We start from the raw sequence: 12,725 nt of genomic DNA, 5'->3' as shown, positions 1-12,725 counted from the left end.
GAGCAGTACCTGGTGCTCTATGAAGTCGTCGGGGAGGGCTGCTCGCTTGCGAGGGGCCCGCTACTGCCTCGTCTGGAGATGATGAAGAAGACTGTACCACGGGAGAGGGGTGGCTTTCCCTTGCCTGTCCAGGGATGGCTCCTTGGGTGTTGGGGCCCGCTGTGCCGTACCTGCATCGGACTCAGCACCATGCTCCTATGCTGGAGCCGACTGGGCTGGAGGCAGTTTGTCTGATGCGGCCTGAGAGGAATGGTGGGAATACGGGACTGGCATGACAGGTACACCCCATGGGCTTCAATACTGCCACTGAGTGGGCCACTGCCCCTCCTGCCATGCCACCACCACCGCTGGGACTATGCTGGTCTCACAGGCCATCGGTGAGGGGCTGAACTCTCCCTCCGACTCAGACCAGTGCCCTTCCGGCAAGCAGGGAGGAGCGTAGATACCTGAGTCTGTCGGCTGACCCTTGTCGGTGACCGGTAAGGAAGGGGTGAGGAATGGTACCAGCCCAAAGAGTGGTACCGGGCAGTCAGAGACTGGTGCCGTGACCGGGAACGATCCCGCACTGAGGGGGATTGATGCTGGGGGGACTGCCTAGGAAATGGGGATCTGTGCCGCAGCGATCTCTGGCAGGAGGCCTTGTGGTACCGCGGGTACAGGGAATGGCATCATGACTTGGGTGATCCATGCCCTGGGTCTTCTAACCAGAAGCCAAGGCTGTGGTGAGGGGGATCGACGCCTGAAGTCCGGGGACTCTCCATTGCTTTAGAGGGAGGTCCCATAACTGGCTTACCCTTAGGATCTGGGCCTTAACTGGGTCCATTGCCTGGCTTGGCGTCTGCGGTGCCAGCCAGCCTACTTGGTCCTTGCCTGCCAGGGCTGCCTTGGGCACAGGGGCACAGGGGCCCCCTGCCGCTCCCGGGAGTCAGATCCCTGGCTGGGCTAGAGGGTCCAACCACAGTGGTACTCGTGTGTAGCTCCGGGGTGGGCATGGGGCCTAACACAGGTCCTTTGCCTGAAGCCCCCTTGTCTTGCGGTGCCGACGGGCCCTTGGGCTTCAGCTGCTTCTCGGGCACCGACGAGGGGGAACGGTGCCAGGTGGGTTCTGGTGCTGACCCCAAGTACTAGATGTGGAGTCCGATTGGGAGGGCTCCGAGGCAGGACGAAGTGCAGCCTCCATGAGAAGGACCCTCATGTGGAGATCCTGCTCCTTCTGAGCTTGAGGGCGAAAGCTTTTGCAGATCCTGCGCTTGTCTTTTCTGTGTGATTCCCCCAGACACTTCAAACAGCTCTCGTGGGGGTCACTAATGGGCATTGGCCAGGTACACGATGACCATGGCTTAAAGCCTGGGGAACGGGACATGCCCCTCTCCAAAGTCCCAGCCAGGACTCTAACTATTAAAACTATTACCTAACACTTAATGATCAAACGAAGCACCTAACAACTAACTATAAAGGAGACAGAACAATGGGCTGAAAGAACCGCTAACACTCTTGCAGTGCAAGACAAGGTGCTCCGACCAACCGTCAGGGGCAGTAAGAAGGAACTGAGAGGGTGTAGGGTCGGCAGCGCCTGATATACCAACTCATGAGTGCAGAACTCAAGGGGGCACCGCAGCTGATCCTACGGATACCACTAAGGCAAAAGTCTCCAACGACTGTGCACGTGGGGGTGCACACACCTAGAATGGAATTGACATGAGCAAGCACTTAAAGGAGAACTAGCTTTGTCAAAGGAAAACAATATCTGCTAGAGAATATGTAAACATTTTTTTGGTTGGTTGGTTTGGACTATAAAACATACCACTTTGATAACATATTGCTGAAGGATAGTCTCTTCAGCCATTCCTTCTGCTATTCATTTACTTTCACGCCATCTTCTCTCCTATTACTTCCTTTCCCCATCTCTTTTCTTTCTCTCTATCCTACTTTACCTGTGACCTTTTGCCTTCCTCTAATTTTCGTAATTTACTTATAAGTATTCGCAATATTTTAATCCCATCTCTTCTATTTCTCTGCTTTTCCCTGTCTCCACCAGAGAGACACTATTGTCTCACGGATGTCCTCCCCACCCCTACCACAACCTCCTTCCAAGCATGTATGTCTGTGGAATCTCTATTCTTTTCCAACAGCTACTTATGAGTCTTTTCAGTTAAATGCTGTGAATGTGACTGATCACACACTTCTAAATTGTGAATGTTGAGGAGGGATGTCTTTCATGGTTTACATTTAAAAACTGTCATTGTAAATGGTTAAATCTAAGATCATAGAATCCTAGAATATCAGGGTTGGAAGGGACCTCAGGAGGTCATCTAGTCCAACCCCCTGCTCAAAGCAGGACCAATCCCCAATTTTTGCCCCAGATCCCTAAATGGCCCCCTCCAGGGTTGAACTCACAACCCTGGGTTTAGCAGACCAATGCTCAAACCACTGAGCTATCCCTCCCCGTCAAGATCTCTCTGGTAGTTTTAAAATTTCAATCAACAAACATGTACAAGTTGGCAAAATTGTCCAAATTGTCAGAGTAGGAGAGTTTCAGGCCAGAAGGGACTGAGAGAACAGAATGGAAGTCAGTAATTGTCAACTATCCTCTAAATAGGGTACAATTTTAGAGATGTGACATGCTCTGTGTTTAGAATTATGTGTTTCTGAACTGAAAAAGCAAGGATTTTTTTGAAAACAAGTTTTCCCTTTTCTGATTAGTTTATACATGTGGGCAAAGAGAGACTGTTTCAATGTCCTGTCTAATTGGTGTTTGCTTTTAACTTATATTTGTGTATTTATTTTTTTCTTTGCCTTAAAATTACTCTGAAGTGTTTGGAAATTTTGATTCAGAAACTTTCTTCTGAATGCGAAGTAAAATACACAGTATTATATGTTTGGTTTTATAGGGTTAATTATTTTTGTGGTATGATTGCAGGATATATCACTACTTTTGCCAAATCAGAGCCACTTTTTCCTCTTTTTCATTATGTGGAAATCCTGTGGCCACAACCAGGATTTCTATATAAAGATAAAGGGTAGTATGTGTCCCTGTGTGAACGGCAGGTGTCAGGGTTTTCAGTAATAAGAAGTGCTACTGCTGCAGGTCACGGTGGGGTGGTAGATTAGTCTCTCCTTGGCAATGTGGCAAAATCTAAAGGTCTAATATTCCTGACCACTATTTTTCTATGGATTGCAGCTGGCAGGGGAAGCTATAAACCTAAGTGCAGGTAAAGGGATATAAGCAAGTATATATATATATATACACAATGAAGAATAGAAATAATGATAGTTTTTTGGAAGACAACACATGGATTGCTAAATATTAATAAAATATTTATAGTGGCCTACTTTGGGGCCCTTCTAATATCAGTGTCAAAGATTTTTGATTCAAATCAAAACTATTTACATAATCAAATTTAATCAGTGTTTAAAATCAGCAAGCAGGAAACTCTGATTTAAATCATCAATTTTAATTCTTGTTCTACTTTTGTACTTTTTTAGTTACTTTCCTAAAGAAAGATAGATTCTCACTTGTTGATATAATTTGGTACTAATTTGCTAACCAGAAAAATATAGTATATCTATACACATTTATTTAAACAATTATATAAAACTTAATATACATTTATTCAGGGTCTTGATTTTTTTTTTACACTTTTTGTTAGAGAAAGGTGAATGACATTTCTTATTTACTAGATAATGATTATCTGATTGAAATAAAAATTTGGTTTCTTTTTTTAAAAAAGGCTGATTTTTATGTACCCTTTGTGTGGATAAAATACTTTATATCTGTCAGGAATCTTAAGACGGCATCATGTTTCTGAACAGTCAAAATGTGTAAGTGTGCCCATCATGAAAACAGACATCTAAGTAAAACATTTAAAACTATTTCTTTTCACAACAGCAACGAACTTAGAGAAAAAGCGAACAGCATCCGTAGATGGATTTTACACTGCGTGACTTGCAGGACAATTTTCCAGCAGGGAAGTAATGAAAGTATAGAAAATGGTGAAAAGTAGATTGGGAGCTTTTGTTCTCCCTGTCTTGTACCAGAAGAACAAGAGGACATTTAATGAAACCAAAAGGTGCCAAATACAAAACTGTTCAAAGGAGATACTTTTTCAGATAGTGCATAATTTGACCATGGAACTCATTGCTACAGGAGATCATCGAGGCCAAGAATTTAGCAAGATTCAAAGAGGGAATTTTATAATATTTATAATAGTAAATTGACAATGTATAAATGTGATATTTATAATAGAATACCTAAAGACGATTTGGTATTTACATGCATAACAAGAATATCCAGTTATAATAACCTGTATGAAAAAAGTAGATTGGAAAGGATATTAAAACTCATGCCTCAAAATTTAAGACAATCTCTAATTATTAGGGATTAGAGTGAGACCTTTATGGGAGCAGATTAACCCACATCTACCTACTGTGCAGTTTTTTCCATTTTCCTCTGAAGCCCCTGGTGCTGGCCACTGTCATAGACAGGATACTGGACTAAATGGACCGTGTTTCTGATCCATTCTGGCAATTCTTATATTCCTATGAATCGTAAGTGCTTGGAAAATGCTTGGATTATATCACAGACCTCAAGGCAATCCAGACCTCAAGGCATATGGGTGGGGCATAGGCAGCAGTCCTTAGCTTCTGTACTACTCCAAGTATCAGATACACCTTTGGAATATCACTGTTCTACCTAATTAACACCACCCACAGCTGCACACGTTTTTGATGGCATGCTCGGTTTCATTTAAAAAAGGTGGCAGTCATGATCTGGTGGGGGAGAAGATGTATATGTGGCTTATTTGTCTAACACAGAGCAAGAGTTTTATACTGTCAAAGACATGATGTTTGACTTTCTTTACAGAGTGCATGTGCCACTCACACAGCCAGAAGTTCGCAGCTCAGATTTCTCTGGATTTTGAAGAGGTGGTAACTGTCTCAAACTTAGCAATAACCACAGTGCTGGTTAGATTTTTAAACACCTGCTGTATAGTTTTCCTCTTTTGGGTTTTTACGTAGCTACTGAACTTGGAGCAAAGCCTTGCCAGCTCTCTTACTGTGAGTATTAGCTCCACTGAAGACCATCAGGTTAATCCCCTTTTCACACCATCAATCCCAGCTATGGTTTTCTCAAACTGCAGATTCCAGGACCATGTCTCTTACTCTGGACTCCCAGATGAGAACTTCCAAAACTATTATTCAAACCTATCACCTGATGCTGGTAACAGGCACTTGAAAATTACAAAACAAGAGAAGGTGTCTGCATGAGTATACTCAGGTAAGACGTTCATTTAAATGTGACTTGGGTGATACTGGTACAGTCTTTTTCTGAACAGCAATCCCTAGTTTGTACAGTAGGAAAGAGGGAAAGTCTACAGTCTATGACTAATATATACTTCCCTACTCAGGAAGGCTCCAGTCTTCAAAGGGAAAAAATAACCTCAGAGGATCCACTATATAATTACAATGAATGCTTTGCCACTCAGCAAGTAATACTTGGAAAACAACCTAGCAACAAGCAGTTACTCTGCAGATCTTCCTTTTCCCACCCAGCTCCCAGGAACTAGCTTGGTGAAATGAGCACTCTAACAGGGCTGCGTAATTTTAATATGATACATATCACATATAACACACACAAAATTCATCCACTTGACAACAATGAAGCATGGGACCATCAGAAAAAGATGAACATGGGACTAGATCGGTTAGGGGACTGGTAAGGGGATACAGAACCTTTCTCTTTTAGATCAGTGGTTCTCAACTGAGGTACTTGTGCCCCTAGGGGTATGCAGAGGTCTTCCGGGGGTACATCAACTCATCTATATATTTGTCTAGTTTTACAACAGGCTACAGAAAAATCACTAGTGAAATCAGTACAAACTAAAATTTCATACAATGACTTGTTTATACGGTTCTCTCTACTATACACTATATGTAAGCACAATATTTATATTCCAATTGATTTATTTTGTAATTATATGGTAAAAATGAAAGAGCAAGTAATTTTTCAGTAATAGTGTGCTGTGACACTTTTGCATTTTTATGTCTGATTTTGTAAGCAAGTAGTTTCTGAAGTGAGGTGAAACTTGTGGGTACACAAGACAAATCAGACTCCTGAGAGGGGGACAGTAGTCTGGAAAAGCTAAGAGCCCTGTTTTAGATCACCATTTCAAATCTGCCTGCGGTAGGTAATGGCAGAAAGTGGTCACCATCTGACAACTGTTTGATGGTGTGAATCCGGTTCTTAGAGGGACAGGACCAGCATCACAAATTCTACACACCAGCTGGTATCCTGTGACAAGCATAGCAGAGAGTCCAAGGGTAAAATGGGTATGGAGACTAAACTACCTTCTCCTCCTTGGTGGCAGTCCCTCTAGATCTTTGGCACTTTAAATAGAGGAAATAAAGGTATTTCTATATTGCAAAAAAAAACAAACCACGGCAGTGAGTCTCAGGAGTCTGGGTCAACTGACTGGGGCTCACTCTACAGGGCTAAAAGTAGCAGAGTAGACATCCCCACTCGGTCTGGAGTCTGAGCTCTGAAACTCAGTGAGGGAGAAGGATCTTGGGCTCCCATCCGAATAGGAACATCTACATTGCTACTTGCAGCCCTGAAGCACTGGCCGAAGTCACCTGACCCAGGCTCAGAGACTCACTGCCATGTTTTTTCCCCAGCATAGATGTACCCTGGGAGGAAGAGGAAACCAAACGCTCTATCACCCGTCCCACTGAAGTGCAGCAGAGATGACCTGTGGCATTCAGAGTGGTGTACACTCAGTAACTACCGGGGTCAGTGTTATAGCTAACTACGTTACTTTATGAATGTAGGACCAAAGAGATAGTGAAGCATGATCCCCTGCTGTACCTAGAAGTTTCTTGCTGTCCAGTTTCTGTCTGTTCAAAGGGTTTGTGCCATACAGCAGCGTATGCGCCTCCGAGTGAACTGTCTGTAGCTCTTCTAGAGTTGCTTTTCTTCCACGAATACACTGCAGGGGGAAAGGAAAGAAGTGATACAATTATATTTACTACAATTGCCTAGCTTGTCTCTTTATTTCCCTTTGGCAAAAAGGAAATACTGTTGGAAGTTATATTGCACTAAGGGTTTGTTTTATTTAAATTACAGGTTAAAAACAATTTTCTGCTGACAAATATTTTTATTAAACTTATGCAAAAATTCTTATTTTGTTTACTCACAAAGATACATTTTTAGTCATGAGAAGGATTTCTGCTTAATCCCATTAATTTACATGTAAAATAACCTTTTGGACTTCTTAAAAAATACATGCGCCAAAACCTTTGCTGAATTGCACAGCAGCTATTCTCATATTGATGTGTCAGGATTTAGTAGTATAAATCATTTCCATGAATAAGAGGCAGCCACATAAGCTGCTCCCTGATGGAAGAACAGTGTTCCAAACCTGCACAAAGAAATCCCACCACAACTAATAGCTGAATGGCAAAGACTTTGGGGCTTCTCTTCAGAGGAGCAACTAAGGATTAATCAAAATCTTTTTGCTCTAAAAACTGGGCTGGAGATCATGCAAGGTCAGACTTGAGATTCCGACCTGATTTAGGGTATGCCAGAAAAAAAAACAGAACCATGTTTCTCCTCCATGCTCTTATTTACAGCTGGAACCAGCAAGTGTAGATGAACACAGAGAATGAAATCCTGGCTTCAATGTAATCAATGGCAAAACTCCCATTGACTTCAATGGGGCCAGGATTTCACCCAGAAGGTTTTACAACTTGGACCTTTTCCCAAATTTCAAAAAAAGTTCAGTCTGCATTCCGGGCAAGGCTTAATGTTTAACTCATTTTCACTCAGGTCTAATTGCTACGACTGAAATTCACCTCTGTGCAGTGGGCCAGCAGAAGGCCTGTGCAACAATTAAGTGCTATTTTGAGGTGTTGAGTGGGACTTAAGCAGTGCAGAGACTTTGGCCTGATCCCCGATATAAGAATGAACTTTACCAAACATGAAAATGGCATTTGGATTCTCTCTCATTCTAGGGAAAAGGCAGTAACTTTCCAGAGCTAAGGAAGTGACAGACTTTCCATTTTAAGTAGGGGTTTGTAACCTTCTCTAAAACGTCACAAAGGAAATACACAGCTTGGACAAGAAAGCGTTATGTTTGGTGATGTGGAAATGAGAATTTTTGGGGGCTAAGTGTGCTGCAAAAGTTGCTTTGTTTATGAAACATATGAGTGTAAAAACACAGGTGTTTTAGGTGGTTTAGAATTTATCCTAATGTGCTTGGGGTATTTTTGGTCACGGTGTCTCTAAAATGAGTTATTTTTTTTGTGTGGCTTTCCTTTAGAATAGAATGAACTTTGGCATTTTCCTGACAGCATGATTTGTATTTTCAATATACTAATATGAGAATTCCTGTATCAGTATGTTCTGTCCACAGCATGTGGAGGTCCCAGGAGCACCAGAAACTACGGAAGACTCTGCCTAAGGATTGGCACACTGGAGACATTCACAAGGCCGTTGTGCACACTTTACAAAGTGCTCAGCAGGTTACACACCTCTTCTACAGACCCACTGCAGCCTAGACCAAGAAGGGACAACTTATTAAAACTCCCATATTCCTGCCTTTTAGCATTATGTTATATGTCCAAAATGTACAATTTAAAAACTTCCTAAAAGAGAAAGGCATAACTTCCTCTAAAGATAGGGCCAAACTGTTCCTCGCAGTCCTGAAGAGATGTATATGGGAGCACAAGCCAAGGATCATCCCTACTGTTTTGAAAGGACTGCCATGAAATATCTTTAATTTTACACGAGGGCAGTCATCAGGACTACAGAAACTGGAAGGATGTGGTTCACATCTCATTCAGAGCACAGCAATACTTCCAACAATTCAGCACCTGTGCTAGTGCAGAAGTCTCACCACTGGCTGTGGGCTCAAAATCTTGGGCAACTACATCTGATATTCCAGAGAGGAGTGCACTACCTAGGGAGCCACACTGACACCTGTTAAACTGTACACAGGCAGCATCTTCTTTCAGACAACATTGTAGGGCATAATGCTGATACACAAATCAAGCTAATCAGAAGGGATTTTGCCTCAAACCCGTGGTGCAAGCCGTATTCAGGTGTTTAAAAATGTATTTGCACAGGAAGTAGTTTTATAAAGTCCTTAAGCCTTAAACCAAGAAAACAAAGCATAGCAGGAAGCTTCTTCCACTCTCATGATTTGAGTCACCTGTCCAGTTAAGTTCGTCTTTTGTTTTTATTTTCTTTAAACTCTACTGCTAAGTTTTTCTGAGGATAAATGCTGATGCAAAATACACAGTCATGTTACAGACGAAGCAGCTGCAAAAACACTAGCCCCAACGAGTTTGAAAATAACCTCCAAGAAAAAATTCTTTCCCCTCTTTTCTGCCTTCCCTTCCTGCTCATGATCAATCTGTTTCAATTATTCCTTTATCCTTTCTCTCTTTCGTGTTTTCCCCCTGCCTAGATGCCATTCTTGTTCTCTGGACAGATGAACTGACTTGTCCTCAACTGCTGGCCCCCCCCCCCCCCCTTTTTTTTTTTTTTTTTTTTAAAGATTTTCTGGAATAATACATTGTGTTAGTTGTATTATCTGACTATGCACAAATAGAGGAGAATGGTAGCAGTTCTCCAAAACTTCATCTGGAAAACAGCTGCATCTCTGCTGATTTCAAAGGAGAACTACCATTAACACCAGTGGAGGACTTGACCCTACATGTGTAATAAAAAAGTAAAGTGAAGCTCTGACTGTGTTTGTCTCCCCAAAGTCTGTGCCCAATGGGAGGCTAGAAACACCACTCTCTTTTCTAAATAATATCATAGTCTTCTTAGATACTGTAGATTTCATGTTGTTCAAACCTTTTTTCTGTATTTCTAGTAAAACGTATTTTATTTTTCTCAGGAAACACATAGTTGTACATATACTTTGGGGAGACAAGCACACCTCAGAGCTTCACTTTACAACCAAAACATCCTTTTAATGTAGAGTTTTTGTATTTAATAAGTATATAACGTGCCTAGGAGGAGCTTTCTATTTCCAATGTCAGGGATGAAAAATCAAGCCAAACTCTAGGACACTCCTACCAATTCCTCTGGGCCATTCAAGTTCCCTGACATAAGACCTATAGATGAAGCTTGATATCTGCAACAGTTTGCAGTGTACCCCAGCCTTATGGGGAAGAGAAAAGGGTTATTTAGAGTCAGTGCAAACAAGGGACAGGCAGACTCCAACATGCCAGCACAAGTCACTCAAACCTGAAAATTCTTCCTCCCCAGTCACCTGTTATAGATATTTTGCATCCTGCATTCTGATATTGCCTAAATACAAAACAATATATTGTATACATAGTCTTAACTGCACACCAGTGTGTAACCCTTTACAGAGCTAGAACCTACAGGAGAGTTTTAAGAAGAGATGAAGAGGAAGGATGTGACTCAGGGGCTTGGAAGTTCCAGAGAGATGACTCAGTGGGTCAGTACAACTTAATGAGTGATCCCAATTAAAGTGGCTCAGAGGGGAGGAAAAGAGGAACTCCAAGATTACGAATGAATTGAGTGGGTGGCAAGGAGGCAGATGAGCCAGGGGATGGAAAAGGGGGAGTAGAGCAGCAAGTCCAGGCACCATTTTGAAGACAAGAAGGGGCTGTGAGATGGGTTTGGAGATCAGTAGGAAAGCAGTGGAGAAGAAGGAGCAGGAAGACAATTAGAATCTGGATGCTGCAGTGGAGCCACAGCATTCTGGGCACCCTGAAGTTTACAGACTAGAGATTGAGGAAGATCATAAGAAAGGATATTGTAAAAGAAAAGATAGGATGTGATTAATACACGGTTAAGGCTTTCAGGAGAGCAGGGTCAAGATGAGGTTGTAGGCTACCAATGTTCAGAAGATAATTACAGACCAGGGAAATGTGGGAGGAAAAATGTTGAGTGTCAAACATAACTCCCATATTTCCGCTCTTGGGAGCAGTGTGAAGGGCCAAATTAAAGTGGGTAACAGTTGTTTAAACTTTACAGATCAAAGCACTTTATTGCCACGTGGAGACTGACTGCGATACAGAGGTAGGAGATGAGGCAATTAATACTGCATGGTTTAAGCACTGCTTGTAAAAAACTGACCTAAATGACAATAGTTTGTTTGTCTTGTGTATATTTTTCAAAAAAGAGAGAGAGAGAGAATAATCTCAAAGTTCAATTCAATTTGACTTTTCAGACACAAACCAGTCTCAACTCTTTCTTGTTCTCTATATAAAGATGCAAGCACTAGAAGTTTAGCTAATGACAATGCTGCCCCCAAGTGGTTAACCTTCCTTACTGCTCAGAAATTATTTCTAATCAGACTAGCTTAATCAGAGGAAGCTGTGCAATATGCAGTTTCCTCAAGATAAACCAATATTATAAGAATTTAGTTACATCTGTGTGCCTTTGTTAGTCTCCTCCTGGTCTCCACAGCAGAGATGGACAACTAAATTAATACAAACCATACTGATTCTCTGATCTGCAGGACCATAAATCCCATTAAAACCCCTTCTTCTTTTGCAGGACATCAATCTTAGCTAGACCATCAAGTTCACCACGATATTAAAAGGAAAAAAAAATGCCACAGAAGCACTGGAAATAGCAAATTAAGGATAGAGTTTAACCAATAACTCCTGTTATTATGGCCTGGGGTTAAAATACAAAACTTAATTTACAATAGCAATAGATATTGAACTCCTGCAAGAGTCAATGCTATATAAGTATTTCACTTTAGTGAGAGTAATACCAGAAAATTACATGACTGACTCCTACTGCAAATATTGCAATAACTGTTGGCCAGACATACACTATGGAGTTCTATGAATTCTGTGATTGTAAAAGTCACAGTAATGCAATGAAAGTGGACAACCAGAAAAGTATTCATGGCAGGTACAAACAGACAAATAGAAACAGTCATGTATGAATGGGTTAAACATAAGACACATTTGGAAGAACCCAGCCTGCAGTCAGATCCATGAAAATCTAAGAACAGAATCTGGTACAAGTTTGTGTGCCCATGTGGCAATCAGAGATCCAAGTTGCAAATTCAGGATGCTGGTCTTTAAAAGCAGAATGTTGGAGTCCCTTAAAACGCACACATGAAAACCTGCAGTAGAACCAAAGTGCCAAGTCTGTTCTCTCCCTCCCAAACACACGACAAACTACATGTCTGCTGTTCCTGTGGCAGTACTTATTACCTCACACTTGCCACGGAGGCCTGTCTCTTGAAGCCGGGACCAGATGCTCTGGATTCTCCCTGCATGCTCTGGGTGGCTGTTTGTGTTTCCACAGGTACACTGGTGTTTCAGCATCAAGGTGTCATAGACAAGGCCTGCAGCAGAAGTTACAAAAATTGCTTGCAATAAAGAAACTATCTCATGAGACATGGAAAAAAAACCCTCCTCTGTGGACTAGAGCACACTGTATTGAACAGAAACCCTACACAATGGAAATATTCATTCCACAAGCGGATGAAGAGCATTAGGAAAACAAAATTGTAGTAAAATTGTGGGGACTGGAGTCAGTGATCCAGGATTCCTTCCAGTCATAGTATATATATCAGGGTTGGAAGGGGCCTCAGGAGGTCATCTAGTCCAACCCCTTGCTCAAATCAGGACCAATCCCCAATTTTTGCCACAGTCCCTAAATGGCCCCCTCAAGAATTGAACTCACAACCCTGGGTTTAGCAGGCCAATGCTCAAACCACTGA

General features: G+C 42.1%; 1 protein-coding gene across 12 annotated transcripts in view; it reads right to left on the bottom strand.

Moving 5' to 3' along the window:
• HDAC4 (histone deacetylase 4) overlaps positions 1-12,725 on the bottom strand; it is a 459,989-nt gene that overhangs the window by 62,963 nt on the left and 384,301 nt on the right. For all 12 annotated transcript variants that reach the window (XM_027823219.2, XM_043525826.1, XM_043525825.1 and 9 more), the window contains 2 exons: positions 12,214-12,347; positions 6,866-6,986 (listed from right to left, as the gene is read on the bottom strand). In XM_027823219.2, coding sequence (XP_027679020.1) covers positions 6,866-6,986; positions 12,214-12,347 — 255 coding nt within the window. The remainder of the gene's footprint in view (positions 1-6,865; positions 6,987-12,213; positions 12,348-12,725) is intronic.

Source organism: Chelonia mydas, chromosome 11, assembly GCF_015237465.2.
Source record: "Chelonia mydas isolate rCheMyd1 chromosome 11, rCheMyd1.pri.v2, whole genome shotgun sequence".
Taxonomy (NCBI): domain Eukaryota; kingdom Metazoa; phylum Chordata; order Testudines; family Cheloniidae; genus Chelonia; species Chelonia mydas.
This window is presented reverse-complemented; position numbering and strand designations above follow the sequence as displayed.